At 43.4% G+C, this 19,926-nt stretch overlaps 2 protein-coding genes, 1 long non-coding RNA gene and 1 other non-coding gene across 4 annotated transcripts; 1 reads left to right on the forward strand and 3 right to left on the reverse strand.

Annotated features, from left to right (window-relative positions):
* Window positions 1–5,324: 5,324 nt before the first annotated feature.
* Window positions 5,325–6,457, reverse strand: LOC112770413 (uncharacterized). Its single transcript, XM_025814772.1, has 2 exons — window positions 5,771–6,457; window positions 5,325–5,537 (listed from the first exon to the last, which is right to left on the reverse strand). The coding sequence occupies exons 1-2, from the start codon at window positions 6,455–6,457 to the stop codon at window positions 5,325–5,327; spliced, it is 900 nt and encodes a 299-aa protein (XP_025670557.1).
* Window positions 6,458–9,122: 2,665 nt separating this feature from the next.
* On the reverse strand, window positions 9,123–9,689 carry LOC112770414 (uncharacterized). The gene has a single exon (XM_025814774.1). The coding sequence runs from the start codon at window positions 9,687–9,689 to the stop codon at window positions 9,123–9,125; it is 567 nt and encodes a 188-aa protein (XP_025670559.1).
* A 3,065-nt stretch (window positions 9,690–12,754) lies between these two features.
* Window positions 12,755–12,862, forward strand: LOC112773716 (small nucleolar RNA R71). Its single transcript, XR_003188252.1, has one exon. It is a non-coding gene; the product is annotated as a small nucleolar RNA R71 (small nucleolar RNA).
* Window positions 12,863–16,500: 3,638 nt separating this feature from the next.
* On the reverse strand, window positions 16,501–19,455 carry LOC140181164 (uncharacterized). The gene is made up of 2 exons (XR_011875915.1): window positions 19,140–19,455; window positions 16,501–17,156 (listed from the first exon to the last, which is right to left on the reverse strand). It is a non-coding gene; the product is annotated as an uncharacterized lncRNA (long non-coding RNA).
* Window positions 19,456–19,926: the final 471 nt, after the last annotated feature.

Genomic DNA, 19,926 nt, shown 5'->3' on the forward strand with positions numbered 1-19,926 from the left:
ATCCGGATGAAGCATCTACCAGAGCGTCGATACTTGGGAGTGGGTAAGGATCTTTTGGGCAGGCTTTGTTGAGATCGGTGTAGTCGGTGCACATTCGCCATTTCCCATTTGATTTTTTCACCAAGACAACGTTAGCTAGCCATAGTGGATACTTGACTTCTCTTATGAATCCTGCCTCCAGTAGTGCTTTTACCTGTTCTTCCACAGCTTGGGATTGTTCTGGCCCAAGTTTTCTTCATCTCTGCTGTACCGACCGAGATCTTGGATAGACCACCAACTTATGACTCATTAGTTTGGGGTCTATGACTGGCATGTCTGCAGCTTTCCATGCGAAGAGATCGACATTATCTCGTAAGAACTGTACTAGTAATTCTTTTGTGTCTCCCTTCAGGATCGTGCCAATATTAGTTGTTTTGTTCGAGGTATCTCCGATCTGAACTTTCTCTATTTCTCCTTCGGGCTGTGGACGAAGTTATTTTCGTCTCTGAACTCCACCAAGCTCAATTGTATGGAACTCTTCTCCTTTGCCTCTGAGGTTTAGACTTTTGTTATAACAGTGGCGTGCCATCTTTTGATCTGTTTTTATTGTAGCTATCCCTTCTGTAGTTGGGAATTTCATGCATAGATGTGGAGTTGAGACTATTGCGCCGAGTTGATTTAGTGTTGTTCGACCTATTAGGGCATTGTAGGCTGAACTCACGTCAACCACGATGTAGCCTATCTTGAGTGTTCTGGATTGGTTCCCTTTTCCGAAGGTTGTATGTAGTGACACGTATCTCAGCGGTTGTATTGGGGTATCTCCCAGTCCGAACAGGCTGTTAGGGTATGCTCTAAGCTCCTTTTCTTCTAAGCCGAGCTTGTCGAAGGCAGTTTTGAATAAGATGTCGGCGGAGCTCCCTTGGTCTATTAATGTGCGGTGGAGATTGGCGTTTGCCAGTATGATGGTGATAACCATGGGGTCGTCGTGTCCTGAGATGATACCGGATGCATCTTCTTTGGTGAATGTGATTGTAGGGATGTCGGGAGCTTCCTCCTTTCCTTCGACATGATATACTTCTTTGAGATATCTTTTGCGGGATGATTTGGAGATTTCTCCTCCTGCAAATCCTCCGTGTATCATATGGACATGTCTTTCTGGCGTACGAGGTGATCGCTCGATTCGTCCGACATCTTTATCCCTTCTTCTCTTTCTTTGATCATCATCTCGGGTGGCCAGAAACCGATCTAGTTTTCCTTCTCTTACTAATTTTTCTATGATGTTTTTTAAGTCGAAGCATTCGTTGGTGGAATGCCCTCGGACTCGGTGATATTCATAGTATTCGTTCCGATTTCCTCTTCCTCTTTTGCCTTTGAGTGGCCGAGCTGGGGGTATCTTTTCCGTATGGCAGACTTCTTTGTAGACATCTACCAGGGATACCTTAAGAGGGGTGTAATTGTGATATTTTTTAATTTTCTCCCCTTGTCAATCTTCCATCTTTTTGGATTCTTTATCTTTGTCTCGGTAGGAGAATCCAGATTTTGAGGTTTCTCCCAACCGAGAGTTTTCTTCCATGTTGATATATTTTTCCGCTCGCTCCTGCACCTCATCCAGAGATGTGGGATATTTCTTCGATATAGATTGGCTAAAAGGTCCCTCTCGTAGGCCATTGATGAGGCCCATGATGGCGGCCTCTGTTGGCAAGTTTTGTATGTCTAGGCATATTTTGTTGAATCTCTCCATGTAGTTGCGAAGACTTTCCCGATCTCCTTGTTTGATTGCTAGTAGACTGGGGGCGTGCTTGGCCTTGTCTTTTTGGATGGAGAATCTGGCCAGGAATTTTTTGGCTAGGTCGTCAAAGCTTGAGATGGATGTAGGAGGTAAGTTGTCGAACCATCTAATTGCTGTCTTCGTGAGGGTCTTTGGAAAAGCTTTGCAGCGAACATCGTCTGAGGCGTCGGTGAGGTACATTCTACTTCTGAAGTTGCTGAGGTGATGGTTGGGGTCTGTGGTGCCATCATACAGAGTCATATCCGGGAGTTTGAAGTCCTTAGAAATTTTAGTTTTCATGATGTCCCTAGTGAATGGCTCTTGATCTCTGCGTGAATTGTCCTCAGAGGTGGTCCGGGTAGCCTTTGCTTTGAGATCGGCTTCGAGTTGTAGGATTTTATCTTCTAGCTCTCGACGTCGCCTTACCTCTCTTTGTAGATCCTTGCCAACTTCTCATTGATGCTGACTTTCTTTTTTAAGTTGCTTTAAATGATTTTGAAGTGCTTCTATTACTCCTAAATTTGATGAGTTTTTGTCTCCGTTAGATTCTGGAGTATCTTTTAGTGTAGCATCCGTGTTTTTGTGCAGCGTTCTGTCCTCCAGTTCTAAATCGTGGTTGTTGTCATGGTCATCTGCCATGGGGATGGGATGACTTCCAGGTTCCCCGGCAACGTCGCCAATGTTCCGAGGGTTACCTGAAACTGTAGGTCGATCTCGGATGAGATCTTCTGTACTGGTCGAAGATGACGTGTCCGACTGGTGGGTGGCGGCCGGAGCTGTCGAGTCTGACTTGTTGGACTGGCTACACTGCTGATCCTTTGTCACCGGAGGGTGGTGGGTACCTGCAAGAGACTCCGATGCTTAAGTTAGCACGGGTATTAAGCAGGTTTATTGTAGAACCAGAGTATGAGTTATACCTGGGTGCTCCAGTGTATTTATAGTGGTTGTAGAGTGACCTTTCTAGATAAGATAAGTTAGTTATCTTATCTTATCTTTATCTTTGAGTTATGGTCAACTTATCTTCAAGGGAACCGTCCTTATCTCTATAGGCTTGGACTGCCTTTGGATTTGGGTCGTGTTCCTCTATTTGGTCCCTTTACTGGGCTTTTCTGTCGATTTGACCGACTTCTTTTAAGAAGAGGTCGGATAGCCTGACCTGAAGAGGTCGGTCGCTTTATTGCTGATCATCCCGGATCGGATAGCTCGAACCAGGGTGTGAACAGAAGGGAAAGCGAGGAAAGGGTTCATGTCCTTCCGATCTGCCCAGGGTCGGAGGATCTTCGGCTTGTTCGAGGACTCTTATCATGGGTTTAAAGACAAGTATTTTAAGGTGCGTCTGGTCAAAGGTCGTCACCCCTTCTGGTTGTCATTGGAGGGGGAGCGCCTCATCCCGACATACTGGAGTTTCGGGGCGGGGTCAAACACCTTTATCAAGGTGACTTATAAGGGGATGTCCGCTATGGACAGAAAGATTGCCGACGTGTTATTGGCTGTTTTCGGGAAGAATCATGTGAATCCCCATCTCCTCATGGGAGACCGGGAGGTCGCCAGGAATTATATTCGTGATTTGTTTTGCCTTTTATTTTTTGCGTTGCTATTGCTTCACTTGGTTATGCCGGTCTCACGACTAACTTGTTTACTTATTTGTTGTAGTGGAGATGTCTGCTTCGGTGACAGGGCTTGAGGGTTTGTTCAAGACTTTCTTGGCGGACAGCGATGAGGAGAAGGCTGACGGGAAGCTGGAGAACCCTCCTGAGGACAAAAAAGATCAGGCAGTGCCGTCACCCCGTGACACCGAGATGTCAGACAAAAACTCTGACGGGACGTGCGTTTCTCCTATTCGTGAGGAGACGGCCGGCACTGGACACTCGTCCTCTACTCAACAAGAGGATGATGATTTGAAGCTTATCCCCACCCCCAAAAGGCATAGGGCATCCTCCAGCCCGGAAGGAGTTCTCACCGTGATGGAGTGGAACTTCGATGTCGGGACCTTCATAGACTCGCAGTTGCTTCCCGGCACGGAGGATCACTTTCTTGGCACCGAGCTTGCAGGGCAGGCGAGGTGGATGTATCGTACCCTTCTCCGCGGTACTGCAATAGCTCGGAAGGCTGAATTCGAGTTGTCAGGGATGCAGTCACTGCGCAGGAAGCTCGAATCTGCTGTCAAGGCCAATAATGAATTCAAGACTCAAGTTGAGACACTTCGGGAGCAACTGTCCAAGACGGAGGAGAAGCTTAAAGCTTCTGAGGAGAAGGCCGAGTCTGCCGAGGAAAAACTAAAGACTTCTGATGCCACCGTGTCCCATCTAACCGAGCGAGAGATGACTTTGAAGAGCCAACTCAATGCCACGCAAGGTCGGGTGGTCGCATTGGAGAAGGAACGTGATGTGGCCGTCTCGTCGGCTGAGGCTGCTCAAGCTGAGGTCGAAGGACTTAGGAAGAAACATAAAGAGACTGTGAAATAGGGAAAGAGCGCGATCCTGATGACCGAGGAGGTTCTCAAGGCCCAGGTGAAGATCGTGGCTCCTGATTTCGACACGTCGGCGATTGGGGTCTTTAAAACAATCAAGGATGGCAAGATTGTCGATATGCCCAAAATGTGATTTCTTTGTACTTTTTGTATGGATCTGTGATTATGTTGTAGAACTTTGTGGAACTTACTCTTGTTATACTTTATTAGTCGCTTGGTCGACTTGTGATTATTATTTTTTCTTCGCTTAACTGGTAGCATTTTCGTTTTGTTTTGTTACTGTTTTGCCGGCGTAGGCTTGTCACTCGTGTTCGTTTACCGTTGTGTTGGTAACTCGGCAAAGCCAGGTCATGGCTTTTTCTATTGTTGTAGCCGTTTGTTATGGCTTTAACTTAGTTGGCTCTCGGGGTGATCAGTCCCGGGGCACCGTGTCGTTGTCCCATTTACCATGAATTATAAGGAACATGTTGTCGTAGGACGCATAAATGGGGAAAAGTTGATGGGAAAGTAATTTTGACAAATAAACATTAATTTTGACAAGTAAACATTAGTCGATAGCTAAACAAGTTTATTGCCATGACAAGTATTCAAGAAAGTAAATTACTGAGCTCGTCAGATCGCCTAGTCGGCGTGTTTGAGCTACGAATAGAACCTTCTTAGGTTACCTGCATTCCAGGTTCTCGGGATTTCCTTGCCATCGAGCTTCTCCAACTTGTAGGCGCCTTTGCCAATTACCTCTTTGACCCTGTAGGGGCCTTCCCAGTTTTCCGCGAGCTTGCCTTCCCCCTGAGTCGGGAGACCGATGTCATTGCGCCGTAGGATGAGGTCGTTTTGTTCGAACTCTCTCCTGAGCACTTTGGTGTTGTAGCGCAGGGCCATTCTTTGCTTTAGTGCTATTTGTGACAAATGGGCCATCTCCCTTGCCTCGTCTACTAGGTCCTTCTCTATAGCTTCTTCCACTCCGTTTAGAAGTAGTCGTGGGCTTGGCTCGTTGATCTCTACGGGTATCATTGCGTCCACCCCGTACGGCAAGCGGAAAGGGGTTTCTCCCGTGGAGGACTGCTTGGTTGTACAGTAAGACCAGAGGATTGAGGCGAGTTCGTCAGCTCATGCACCTTTTTTATTATCCAGCCGTTTCTTGAGGCCCAGCAAGACGACCTTGTTTGCAGCCTCGACTTTCCCGTTCGTCTGGGGATGCTCCACCAAAGAGAATTTCTGTTTTATGCCTAGACCGGTGAGGAACTCCACGAACTTTTTATCGGTGAACTGCGTCCCGTTATCCAAGATAACGACTTCCGGGATGCCGAATCGGGTTATCACCTGTCTCCACATGAACTTTCGACAATTGGATGAGGATATACTGGCCAGTGGTTCAGCCTCTATCCATTTGGTGTAGTAGTCGATGGCAACTATGAGATATTTGACTTGCCCCGGACCAACCGGGAAAGGTCCCAGGAGGTCGACCCCCACTGTGCGAAAGGTCGGGAGGACATCAGTAAGCTCAGTTCAGTAGCCGGGGCTTTGTGAAAGTTGGCATTCTCTTGGCACTTGACACATTTCTTCACAAATTCTTTGGAGTCGTCCATCATTGATGGCCAGTAATATCCAGCTCGGATGAGCTTTCTTGCTAGGGCTTTGCCCCTGACGTGGTGACCACAACACCCCTCATGGACTTCTCTGAGTACGTAGTCCGTTTGGTCGGGATGCATGCATTTCAGCAAGGGCTGGCTGAGTCTCTTTTTGAACAGTTCGCCTTGTATGATCGCATATTTGGCTGCCTCCCTTCTCAATGTTTTAGCTTTTTTCTCATCTTCAGGGAGTTTGCCGTTTTCTAGGTAATCAGTTATGGGGTCCATCCAGGAGGGACTTATCTTTGTCAGGTGGAGGGAAACTGCTGGTTCTTTTGTCATGCCTAGTATGAGAGACCGGTTACTGGCTCCCGGTTTCGTGCTCACTAGCTTGGATAGGAGGTCTGCCCGTGTGTTCCTTTCTCTTGGAACATGTTGGACCGCGACCTCCTCAAACTGTTTGCTCAGCTCTTTGACCTTCTCCAAGTACTTTTGTAATAGCGAGTCTCTGGCTTGGTAGCTTCCATTTACTTGTGAGGTCACGACCTCTGAGTCGCTGCATACTTCCAGCCTCGTATCCCCGACTTCCCGAGCTAAGATTAAGCCGCCTAGGAGGGCCTCATGTTTCGCTGTTGTTCGATACAGGAAACTCGAACTTGATTGACTGTTCATATATGACCCCGGCAGGACTTTCCAAGATGATCCCGGCACCCCCGGACGTTTGGTTGGAGGCCCCGTCCACATGGAGCCTCCACCGTGTGCCCGCTTCCTCGGTCGGGTCCCCCGCTACTTCTACCAAGAAGTCTGCCATTGCTTGTGCCTTGATCGCATGTCGGGGCTCGTATCGCAATTCATACTGAGATAGCTCGATGGCCCAAGTCATCATTCTTCCCGCTAAGTCGGGTTTTTGGAGCACTTGGCAGATTCCCTGGTCCATTCTCACGACCACTTGGTGCCTGGAAATACTGCCGTAGTCTTCGGGAGGAGGTTAGCAGTGCTAGAGCCAGTTTCTCTAGTTTGCTATATCTCAGTTCTGCTCCTTGCAGTGCTCTACTCACGAAGTAAATTGGTTGTTGAACTTTCCCTTCTTCCCATACCAAAACTGCTGCCAGCGCTTCATCCGTTATGGCCAGGTACAGGTAGAGCGGTTCTCCGACTTTGGGCTTCGCGAGCACGGTGGTGTGGCGAGGATCTCTTTGAAATGTTTAAATGCTTCCTCACACGCCGGGGTCCATTCAAACCCTATTCCTTTTTTCATAAGGTTGAAAAACGGCAGCGCCCTAGCGGCCGACGCCCCAAGGAAACGGGATAGGGCGGTGAGTCTACCTAATAACCTCTGAACATCCTTGATGCAGCCCGGACTCTTCATTTGGAGTATTGCTTGGCACTTTTCCGGGTTGGCCTCAACCCCCCTTTGGGTTATCATGAACCCTAGGAACTTTCCTGCCTCCATGGAAAAGGCGCATTTGAGTGGATTGAGTCTCATGCCGTGTTGTCAGAGGGAGGTGAACACATTTCCCAGGTCGCTTATGAGGTCCTCGGGTCGGGTGGTCTTCGCTAGGATATCATCTACATACACCTCCACCGTTTTGCCTATGAGGTCATTGAATATCTTGTTCATTAGCCTCTGGTACGTGGCCCCAGCGTTCTTTAGGCCGAACGACATTACCTTGTAGCAATATATCCCTCTTGGCGTTATGACCGCCGTTTTCTCTTCGTCAAGCCGGTGCATTGGTATCTGGTTATAACCAGAGTAGGCGTCCATAAAGCTTAGGTATCGATATCCCGCCGCGGCATCGATGAGTGCATCAATGTTGGGTAGGGGGTAGCAGTCTTTGGGGCATGCTTTGTTGAGATCAGAGTAATTCACACACATCCTCCATTTCCCATTGTGATTTTTCACTAAAACTACATTCGACAGCCACGTCGAGTAGTTAAGTTCTCGAATAAATCCTCTTCGAGGAGGCTAGCCGTCTGCCTGGCCATCTCCTCCGCTCGCTTTTGCGACATTTTCCTCATTCTTTGAGCTATCGATCTGGCCTCCGCCGTCACGGCCAAGTGATGTGACATGAGTTGGGGGTCTATTCTCGACATGTCGGCTGGCGTCCATGCAAATAGGTCGCCGTTAGCCCTGATCATTTCCATTAGGGGTCCCTTCAGGTTGTGTCGTAGGTCTCTGTTCACGAAGGTGAACTTCTCTTCTGTGTCACCGACTCTGAATTTCTCCAAGTTCCCTTCCGGCTCGGGTCTGGGTTTGTCTTCGACTCTAGCGTCTAGGTCGGCAAGGAACACTCCTACTGCTTCCTTAAGGAGAGACTGGCATTGTCGCAGGCGACTGCCGTTTCCAAATCTCCTTTTATGGATCCCACGGACCCGTCGTCAGCCACGAATTTCATTACTAGCATCTTTGTGTTGATTACTGCCCTGAGATCGTTGATGGTCTTCCTCCCCAGGATGATGTTGTAGGCTGTGGAGTCGCGCAGAACCACGAACTTGGCCATTGTCGAGCCTCGTCCCTGCCTGTGTCCTACTGATATCGACAGAGAGATTATCCCGTCTGGCTTGATGAAGTGGTCGCCTAACCCTACAACATCATGCTGGTGGGTTTTTAGGTCGGCATCCCGCAGTCCCAAAGCATCGAACACATTGCGGAACATGATATTTCAGTCAGCACTGGTGTCTATTAGGATGCACTTGATGAGGCCAGTTCCCACCCTGGCCGTGATGACCATGGGGGGGCTTTCCGCGACCTCATCAAAACACTGGTCCTCTGGGCCGAATGAGCTGGATGGCGACCTTGACCTCTTGGGGTTTTGTGCAGATGATGAAGTAATCGCCTTTCTTGTGTGCCGACTTCGACCTTGGGGGTGCGTCTCTCGCCGTCACGACGTTCACTATGGTGAGACCTTGTTCGATGTCACCCTGGTCGTGACGTCGCTTTACGGCGCAAGTCTTGTCCTCTGCCTCTCGGTCACGATCTCGTCTTCTGGGCTCCCTGATGAGATGGGAGAATTCAGCCAGTTTCCCGTCCCGGATTGCTTGTTCCAACGTGTCCTTCAAGTCGAAGCAATCCTGTGTCTTGTGTCCATAGCCTTTGGGATAATCACAATAGAGGCTCTTGTTTCCCCTGGTCCGGTCCTTTAGAGGTCGGGGCTTCGACAAAATTCCCTTCACTGCTATCTGTTGATAAACTTCTATGATGGGACGGTGAGGGGGTGTAATTGGTGAACTTCCCGACTCGAGGAAACGGCCTGGGTGTTTTGCTCGGACCGCCGTCTCTGGCATGTTCCTTCTGTCTGTCTCTGTTTCCGTGCTGCCAAGTTTGATTGTAGGAGGGCTACCGTTTGTTGGCAGCCACGACCTGGCTGACTTCTTCATCATTAATGTATTCCCTGACTACATTTTGGATCTCCTGCATTGTCCACACCAGCTTCGTGGTGAGGTGCTTTCTGAAGTCCTCGTTTAGAAGTCCATTCGTCAGGGATAGGCTAGCAACCGAATCAGTCAGCCCGTCGATCTCCAAGCACTCGTCCTTGAACCGGTCTAGATATTTCCTGATCGGTTCGCCGGACCTCTGCGTCACCCCGAGCAGATTGATCGGGTGCTTTGCCTTTGCGATTCTGGTAGTAAATTGGGCTAAGAAGGCGTGGCTTATATCCGAAAACCTGGCCACCGAGCCCTGTGGGAGGCTGTTAAACCACCGTATTGCAGGTTCCGCGAGGGTGACCGGGAAAGCGTGGCACTTCACCTCGTCTCCCACTCCCTCCAAGTTCATCCTGGCCTCGAAGGTCGTAAGGTGCTCCTGTGGGTTTTGGGTTCCGTCGTACCTCATGTCCATTGGCTTGTCAAAGTGCTTTGGCAGCCGGACTTCGAGGATGGAATGATGAAATGGGGTTGCGCCCATTATCACTGGTCCTCGCGTTCTCCTTGTTCTTCCCTCGCCGTCTTCCCGTCGACCGTCTTCCCAGTCTCGATCTACGGTGCGTCTTCTTTCGCGCCTGGTATAGATGATGCGGTCACAGCATCTTCTTAGGCGCCCATCCTCCCTGGCGCTCTCGGGCTCAGATCGTGGGCTAGCTGTTCGTCGGGAGTGGCTTCTCGGGGGGGGATGAGATTAGCTTGATTCGGGAGTTTGTTGGCGAAGTTTCCGATCTACCAGTCGGCGTTCCACGTCCTGCATCCTGTGACGCAGTTCCTGCATTATTCTGGCACTGTTGTCGCGAGTTCCCCCGAAGGGGCGCCTTTTGGGAGATCGTGAGGTTCGTCTTGGAGGGGACCTCGTGCGCTCCCGGGAAGAAGCCACGGAGGCTTCCCCTCTGCGCTCGGTCTCGCAGCCTGTTCCTCCTGGGTCCAGTACAACGTCCATTTAGGCGTATCCCCACAGACGGCGCCAATGTTTGGTAAGTCGGGTACCGGACGGTTCGGGTTAGTGATCGGATTGATGAGAAGGGGTCTCGCTTGGTTCCGGGTTGCTGGGTTGGGATGGATGACGTCCCGAGCACTTTGTGAAGAGGGGGGGTGTTACCTTCAAAGACACTCCGACGCTCTAGTCAGTAAAAGTGTGCAGGCGAAAAAGGGGTGAGTGGTATGTGACGTACCTTGGGGGAGGGGCAGTGCCCACCCCATATATACCGTGTCAGGAGTGGGGCCCCCAGGGGCAGAGCCCACCTTCCTCCAAGCTTCCTTTCACAGTTGTAGCGGAAAGCTGTCCAGGACGCGTGTCCGGATCGGTATCTGAACGCCTTGCACCCGACCGTTTGGGTCGGGTGGTTCATGGGTCAGGTCGGCCCATATTCCATTTGGGCCAGGCCATAACAAACTTTAAATTACTTATTGCAGCTTCTTGATTTTGTCATTCCAATATCCAATTGTGAAAATTGGTACAAAAGATCAATGTTTTATTGACTCTATTATGGTGATGTGAAAATTGTTGGTTGGATATAGATCTAATTGATTATTGAATACCCGTGAGATATCAACGATGATTGGAATAGAACCATGCTCTGTTCAGCACCCAGAAGCTGCCCATTTTGGGCGTTCAGCGCTAGAACCATGCTCTGTTCTGGCGCTGAACGCCAGACAGATGCTCCTCCAGGGTGTGATTTTTCTTCTGCTGTTTTTGATTCCGTTTTCAATTTTTTCTATTTATTTTGTGACTCCACATGATCATGAACCTAAGAAAACATGAAAAACAATAAAAATAAGAATTAGATAAACATTGGGTTGCCTCCCAACAAGCGCTTTTTTAATGTCAATAGCTTGACAGTGGGCTCTCATGGAGCCTCACAGATGTGCAGAGCTTTGTTGAGACTCTCCAACACTAAACTTAGAGTTTGGATATGGGAGTTCAACACCAAACTTAGAGTTTGGTTGTGGCTTCCCAACACCAAACTTAGAGTTTGACTGTGGGGGCTCTGGTTGACTCTGCTTTGAGAGAAGCTTTTCAAGCTTCCTCTCCATGGTTGCAGAGGGAGATCCTTGAGTTTTGAATACAAGGGAGTTCTCATTCCATTGAAGGACTATTTCACCTCTGTCAACATCAATCACAGCTCTTGCTGTGGCCAGGAAAGGTCTTCCTAGGATGATGGATTCATCCTCTTCCTTTCCAGTATCCAGGACTATGAAATCAGTAGGTATGTAAAGGCCCTCAACCTTTACTAATACATCTTCTACTTGTCCATAAGCCTGTCTTCTTGAGCTGTCTGCCATCTCTAGTGAGATTTTAGCAGCTTGCACCCCATAGATTCCCAGTTTCTCTATTACAGAGAGGGGCATGAGGTTTATTCCTGAACCAAGGTCACACAGAGCCTTAAAGATCATGGTGCCTATGGTACAGGGTATTATGAACTTTCCAGGATCCTGTCTCTTCTGAGGCAATGTCAGTTGATCCAGATCACGTAGTTCATTGATGAACAAGGGAGGTTCAACTTCCCAAGCATCAATGCCAAACAATTTGGCATTCAGCTTCATGATTGCACCAAGAAACTTGGCAGTTTGCTCTTCAGTGACATCCTCATTCTCTTCAGAAGAGGAATACTCATCAGAGCTCATGAAGGGCATAAGGAGGTTCAATGGAATCTCTATGGTCTCTAGATGAGCCTCAGAGTCCTTTGGTTCCCCAGAGGGAAGCTCCGTATTGATCACTGGACGTCCCAGGAGGTCCTCCTCCTTGGGATTCACGTCCTCTCCTCTCCTCAGAGGTTTGGCCATGGCGCTTATGTCAATGGCCTTGCACTCTCCTTTTGGATTCTCTTCTGTATTGCTTGGGAGAGTACTAGGAGGGATTTCAGTGATCCTTTTACTCAGCTGGCCCACTTGTGCTTCCAAATTTCTAATGGAAGACCTTGTTTCATTCATGAAACTTACAGTGGCCTTAGATAGATCAGAGACTAGATTTGCTAAATTAGAAGCATTTTGTTCAGAGTTCTCTGTCTGTTGCTGAGTGGATGATGGAAAAGGTTTGCTATTGCTAAACCTGTTTCTTCCACCATTATTAAAGCCTTGTTGAGGCTTTTGATCCTTCCATGAGAAATTTGGATGATTTCTCCATGTTGAGTTATAGGTGTTTCCATAAGGTTCACCTAAGTAATTTACCTCTGCTATTGCAGGGTTCTCAGGATCATAGGCTTCTTCTTCAGAAGATGCCTCTTGAGTACTGTTGGATGCAGCTTGCATTCCATGCAGACTCTGAGAAATCATATTGACTTGCTGAGTCAATATTTTGTTCTGAGCCAATATGGCATTCAGAGTATCAACTTCAAGAACTCCCTTCTTCATAGGCGTCCCATTACTCACAGGATTCCTTTCAGAAGTGTACATGAACTGGTTATTAGCAACCATGTCAATGAGTTCTTGAGCTTCTGCAGGCGTTTTCTTTAGGTGAATGGATCCACCTGCAGAAGTGTCCAGTGACATCTTTGATAGCTCAGATAAACCATCATAGAATATATCCAGGATGGTCCATTCTGAAAGCATGTCAGAAGGACACTTTTTGGTCAACTGTTTGTATCTTTCCCAAGCTTCATAGAGGGATTCACCTTCTTTCTGTCTGAAGGTTTGAACATCAGCTCTAAGCTTGCTCAGCTTTTGAGGAGGAAAGTACTTGGCTAAGAAAGCCGTGACCAGCTTATCCCAAGAGTTCAGGCTGTCTTTAGGTTGAGAATCCAACCATAATCTAGCTCTGTCTCTTACAGCAAAAGGGAAAAGCATGAGCCTGTAGACTTCAGGATCTACTCCATTAGTCTTAACAGTATCACATATCTGCAAGAATTCAGTTAAGAACTGAAAAGGATCTTCAGATGGAAGTCCATGAAACTTGCAGTTCTGCTGCATCAGAGAAACTAACTGAGGTTTCAGCTCAAAGTTGTTTGCTCCAATGGCAGGAATGGAGATGCTTCTTCCATGTAAATTGGAATTAGGTGCAGTAAAGTCACCAAGCATCTTCCTTACATTATTATTATTTTCGGCTGCCATCTCCTCTGCCTGTTCGAAAATTTCTGGAAGGTTATCTCTGGATTGTTGTATTTTAGCTTCTCTAAATTTTCTCTTCAGAGTCCTTTCAGGTTCTGGATCTGCTTCCACAAGAATGTTCTTATCCTTGCTCCTGCTCATATGACAAAGAAGAATGGCCAGAAAAATGATAATAATAATAGAGATCCTTTATACCACCGTATAGGGATCCCTGTGTGAGTGGAAGAAAGGAGGGGGAGATAAAGAATGTGATGTAAAGGAAGAAACACAACTGTACGAATGGAAGAGATGTGAGATGAGATGTTAGGATATGAATGAATAAATAGAATAGGATGGGGGAGGTATAATTTTCGAAAATTATTTTGAAAAGGAGTTAGTGATTTTTGAAAATGGTTTTTGAAAAATGTTAGAAATTTTCGAAAAATTTTTTTAAAATTTAAAAATAAAAATAATTAGTTAATAAAAAAGAAATTTTTGAAAAAGAGGGGAGATATTTTCGAAAATTAGAGAGAGAGAGAGTTAGTTAGGTGGTTTTGAAAAAGTTAAGAAACAAACAAAAAGTTAGTTAGTTAGTTGAAACAAATTTTGAAAAGATAAGAAGTTAGGAAGTTAGAAGAGATATTTTGAAAAGATATTTTTGAAAAAGAGGGAAGATATTTTCGAAAATTGAGAGAGAGAGAGTTAGTTAGGTAGTTTTGAAAAAGATAAGATAAGAAACAAAAAGTTAGTTAGTTAGTTGAAACAAATTTTGAAAAGATAAGAAGATAGGAAGTTAGAGAAGATATTTTGAAACCAACTTTTTGAAAAAGATAAGATAAGAAGATATTTTTGAAAAGATATGATAGAAATTAGTTTTGAAAAAGATTTGATTTTTAAAATCACAATTAATGACTTGATTCACAAGAAATCATAAGATATGATTCTAGAACTTAAAGTTTGAATCTTTCTTAACAAGCAAGTAACAAACTTGAAATTTTTGAATCAAAACATTAATTGTTATTGTTATTTTCGAAAATTTGGTATAAAAATAAGAAAAAGATTTTTGAAAAATATTTTTGAAATTTTCGAAAATAACTAAGAATTTTGAAAAAGATTTGATTTTTGAAAAAGATTTTGAAAAAGATAAGATTTTCAAATTGAAAATTTGATTTGACTCATGAGAAACAATTTGATTTTGAAAATTTTTGAAAAAGTCAATCCAAATTTTCGAATTTGATGAGAGAAAAAGGGAAAGATATTTTTTTTATTTTTGAATTTTTTATGAAAAACATGAAAATTATGTAATGCATGAAATTTTTAGATCAAAACAATGAATGCATGCATGAATGATATGAATGTCAAGATGAACACCAAGAACACTATGAATGTCAAGATGAACATCAAGAACATAATTTTGAAAAATTTTTAATGCAAAGAAAACATGCAAGACACCAAACTTAGAATTCTTTAATGCTTAGGCACTAAGAATTCAAGAATGCATATGATAAACATGAAAAGACACAAAACAAAAAATCATCAAGATCAAACAAGAAGACTTACCAAGAGCAACTTGAAGATCATGAAGAATACTATGAATGCATGATATTTTCGAAAAATGCAAGATGCATATGCAGGTGACACCAAACTTATAATGTGACTCAAGACTCAAACGAGAAACAGAAAAATATTTTTGATTTTTATGATTTTCTGATTTTTTTTTGGTAATAATTTTTTTTTCGAAAATTAATTTGAAAAAAGAAAATAAGGATTCCAAAATTTTTAATATGAATTCCAGGAATCTTGCCATGTTAGTCAAAAGCTTCAGTCCAGGAATTAGACATGGCTCACTAGCCAGCCAAGCTTTCAATGAAAGCTCCAGTCCAAAACACTAGACATGGCCAATGGCCAGCCAAGCTTTAGTCTTTAACACGAGAGTATATTGCTCTTTATAACAAATTACAAGCCTCAGTCCAAATAAATTTAGACATGGCTTTACAGCCAGCCAGGCTTCAACATGCTTCATGAAACACTAGAATTCATTCTTAAAAATTCTGAAGAAAAATATTTTATTTTTGAAAACATTTTTATTTTTTTTTCGAAAACGGATGAGAGATTTTTGAAAATATTTTTGAAAGATTTTTGAAAACAAAACGAAAAGAAAATTACCCAATCTGAGCAACAAGATGAACCGTCAGTTGTCCAAACTCAAACAATCCCCGGCAACGGCGCCAAAAACTTGGTGCTGTTGCCGGATCAAAAGGGAATCTGGCACTGATGTTACCGGACCAAAAGCTTGCCGAAAACTCAAACAATCCCCGGCAACGGCGCCAAAAACTTGGTGCACGAAATTGTGATGTCCAGGCTCGAACAATCCCTGGTAATGGCTCCAAAGCTTGGTGCTTTGATCTTAATTCATAATTGTCACAACTTCGATACAACTAACCAGCAAGTGCACTGGGTCGTCCAAGTAATACCTTACGTGAGTAAGGGTCGAATCCCACGGAGATTGTTGGTATGAAGCAAGCTATGGTCACCTTGTAAATCTCAGTCAGGCAGATATAAAGTGATAAAGATGTTTTCGAATATTATATAATAAAATAGGGATAGAGATACTTATGTAAATCATTGGTAGGAATTTCAGATAAGCGAATGGAGATGCTTTTCGTTCCTCTGAACCTCTGCTTTCCTGCTATCTTCATCCAATCAGTCTTACTCCTTTCCATGGCTGGCTTTATGTGATACATCACCACTGCCAACGGCTACTTTCGGTCATCTCACGGGAAAATGATCCAATGCCCTGTCACGGCACGGCTAATCGTCTGGAGGCATCACCCTTGTCAATGGCTTCATCTTATCCTCTCAGTGAATAATATGCTCACGCACCCTGTCACGGCACGGCTATTCATCTGTCGGTTCTCGATCATGCCGGAATAGGATTTACTATCCTTTTGCGTCTGTCACTAACGCCCTGCAATCGCGAGTTAGGAGCTCGTCACAGTCATTCAATCATTGAATCCTACTCGGAATACCACAGACAAGGTTTAGACCTTCCGGATTCTCTTGAATGCCGCCATCATTCTAGCTTACGCCACGAAGATTCTGGTTAGGAGATCTAAGAGATACTCATTCTAGCTTAATTCATGTAGAACGGAAGTGTTTGTCAGGCACGCGTTCATAGGGGAGATGGTGATGAGCGTCACACATAATCATCACCTTCATCACGTTCTTGGGTGCGAATGGATATCTTAGAAACAAAATAAGAAGAATTGAATAGAAAACAGTAGTACTTTGCATTAATCTTTGAGGAACAGCAGAGCTCCACACCTTAATCTATGGAGTGTAGAAACTCTACCGTATGAAAATACATAAGTGAGAGGTCCAGGCATGGCCGAGATGGCCAGCCCCCTAAACGAGATCACAGGATCAAAATACAATCCAGGATGCCTAATACAATAGTAAGAGGTCCTATTTATAATAAACTAGTCACTAGGGTTTACATGAGTAAGTAATTGATGCATAAATCCACTTCCTGGGCCCACTTGGTGTGTGTTTGGGCTGAGCCTGAGTGTAGCACGTTCAGAGGCCATTTGTGGAGTTGAACGCCAGTTTCTGTGCCAGTTTGGGCGTTCAACTCTGGTTTTGGATCCTTTTCTGGAGCTGGACGCCAGATTTGGGCAGAAGGCTGGCGTTGAACGCCAGTTTACGTCGTCAATTCTTGGCCAAAGTATGGACTATTATATATTGCTGGAAAGCCCTGGATGTCTACTTTCCAACGCAATTGGAAGCGCGCCATTTCGAGTTCTGTAGCTCCAGAAAATCCACTTTGAGTGCAGGGAGGTCAGAATCCAACAGCATCAGCAGTCCTTTTTCAACCTCTGAATCTGATTTTTGCTCAAGTCCCTCAATTTCAGCCAGAAAATACCTGAAATTACAGAAAAACACACAAACTCATAGTAAAGTCCAGAAATGTGAATTTAACATAAAAACTAATGAAAACATCCCTAAAAGTAACTAGATCCTACTAAAAACATACTAAAAACAATGCCAAAAAGCGTATAAATTATCCGCTCATCAAAGTCTCAATGAGATCGCATGCTACATTGAGTTGTTTTTACTACATCCCCCACATGCAAATTCCAACATTTTAATAAAGTGCCCTCACGCAAAAAAAAAAAAATGTGTCACTGTGAAATACCTCGCTAGTTTGATAATTTCCCTTGAATTTGCACTTCACCTGCCACAGGATTGTCCAAATTCTTGTGTTAATGAGTGACTTTTAACTAGTCACGACCATTTTCTCCGTTGATTTTTCTATTGTTATTTTTTATCTTAAACATCATAGCGGGGTCAAAAAGCCAAAATCAAGTTAGAGACATTAGTAAAGGTTTGAGCTCTGTTTATTTATAGTTTTCCAAATGGCGGGTGTTAAATCCATTGAATTCTAATTGATTCCCACATTATTGAGGATTTCAACATGACTATATCCATTGATTTCTATGGAGTCACTTCTTTGAAACTTAAAGGATGCAAATGTTTATGTAAAATGCAATCTAAATATTTTGCACCAAAACATTCATATTTCATAGACAAAATTCAATTTGTAACTTCTAATCCCACCATCCATAACTCTGATTTTTCCCGCACAGATTGGTAGGGTTAACACAATGATGACTTAAACTATTAGATTTATTACATCCATGACTATTAGAACCTTTATCAAGCAATTTTTTTTGGGGAATGTGCAGGGGGAGAAGATGAGAATGCAAACAGACAAATCCATAAGTTGTAAATAATGGTGGACTATGACTTGGTGGAAAAATAAATGCATCAATATAATTTACCTGTTAAAAGATTCCAAAGACAAAAAATTATCAGAAACTGCACTTTCTAATGAAAGAGATGTGCACTGTAATCTCATATCTTTCAACCATATATATTCAAGGTTCTTTGATATAGATCCAACTAAGCCACAACATGAATTAAAATTCCAATAATCACTAAAATGGAAACACAATCAACCATATAATTCATTTTATGAAGTCTAACAACCTGTAAAGCAATTCACATCAATAAAAAGTATTCTTAGCTGTAAACACTAAGAGGCAATAATCATCCAAAGATAAGTGCATTCACAAAAAAATGAATAACTTATTCACCTGTTCTAAAATTTTTAAGATTTAGAGTGATGTAAACATGTTCCAAAAGCAAAATTAATAGAAATAGCAAAAAAACAAAGGAATTTAAACTCGTCTTTGATTGATGCAATGGATGGTTCACAACTCTGCCTTATTATCATAATTTGCCCCTGGATAAAAATCAAACAGCAGTAAAAATAAAAAAAACAAAAATTCATAAAAACAAATACCAAAATTGAACATAAACATAAATCCAAAAATTGAAATCATGAACAAAAATCAAACAACAATAACAAATAAAAAATAAAACATCATGAGCAGAAACATAAACCCAGAAATTAAAATCAGAATCATAAAACCAAATACCAAAATTGAATAGAAATATAAACCCAGAAATTGAAACCATGAATAGAAATCGAACATGAATACCAAATAAAAAATATAACAACATGAACAGAAACATAAATCCAGAAATTGAAATCATAAAAAAAACAAGTACCAAAATTTTTTAACCCTCACAAACATAACCCAAAAAATTTCAAATAACCAAATATACAGAACAAAAACACTAATTGAATGAAATGCATGAAATAATTTCATACAAAAAACCTTAACAAAAAATAAGTAGAACAAAAAAAATAATTGAATAACTTCAATGAAATAGATTCATACAGCAGAATATAAAAGGATAAAAAAAAGCTAAATGAAACAAAAGGCCGAGGTTCCATTGGAACACTGGAAGTGGAGCGATGAAAGGGGAGACTGAGTACCACAACGCAAGCAACGATGTTGACTCTCTGAGACCCACGCCACCGCTCTGAGAGGCTGAAGACGAATGACGGGAAGAGAGAAGAGAGATACCGAGAATTAATGAGACAATGAGTTGCTGGAATGAGAAGAGAGAGAGGACGAGAACTACACCGGGAGAGGGTCTAAGATCGACAGTGAATGCTTGATGCACGGCGTTGGCAGAGAGCAAATAAGCGTGGACTAGGTTGTGCCATTGTGGTGATTTAGTGGATAGAGAGGCAATGAACGTTACATGTTACAAAAATTAAGGTTCTCCATCATGAGACTTTAAAATGCGTGGAAAAGGTAAACAAATGATAATTATTATTAAACTCCCGTATGGGCTATATTCATAAATTATATATTGTGCATATCTAAAAAGCTTAAAAGAGTTGAGCTTACTAAAGACAGACATCTTTATCTAGCTACACCACAAAAATTTTTCTTTATCATACTCACCAAGCAGACATGAGCGTATAAACGTCATACATATAAGAGATTGCATTTCTCACCACACTACGCTGTATTTTTTTATTTCACTCCTGCACATAAATTTGGTTACAATTTTAGTCTATATATTTTAGCTTTACATAATATAACATTCTTTATTTTTGTGTATTTTCTATGTACTCTTTATGTACTCTTTTAATTTTATTATTCTATCACTTCTTATAATTTAGTAAATTTATATTCATCTATGTTATAATATTTATGAGATCTACTAATATAATACAATATTAACACAAATTACAAAGTGTTATGTGTTAT

Source organism: Arachis hypogaea, chromosome 18, assembly GCF_003086295.3.
Source record: "Arachis hypogaea cultivar Tifrunner chromosome 18, arahy.Tifrunner.gnm2.J5K5, whole genome shotgun sequence".
Classification (NCBI taxonomy): Eukaryota; Viridiplantae; Streptophyta; class Magnoliopsida; order Fabales; family Fabaceae; genus Arachis; species Arachis hypogaea.

Coding starts and splice junctions, on each gene's coding strand:
- LOC112770413 (XM_025814772.1), bottom strand. CDS start 6,457: ATGAACAGTCAATCAAGTTCGAGTTTCCTGTATCGAACAACAGCGAAA. Junction 5,538..5,770: donor AAGAATTTGTGAAGAAATGT/GTCAAGTGCCAA, acceptor ATGTGGAGACAG/GTGATAACCCGATTCGGCAT.
- LOC112770414 (XM_025814774.1), bottom strand. CDS start 9,689: ATGGGCGCAACCCCATTTCATCATTCCATCCTCGAAGTCCGGCTGCCA.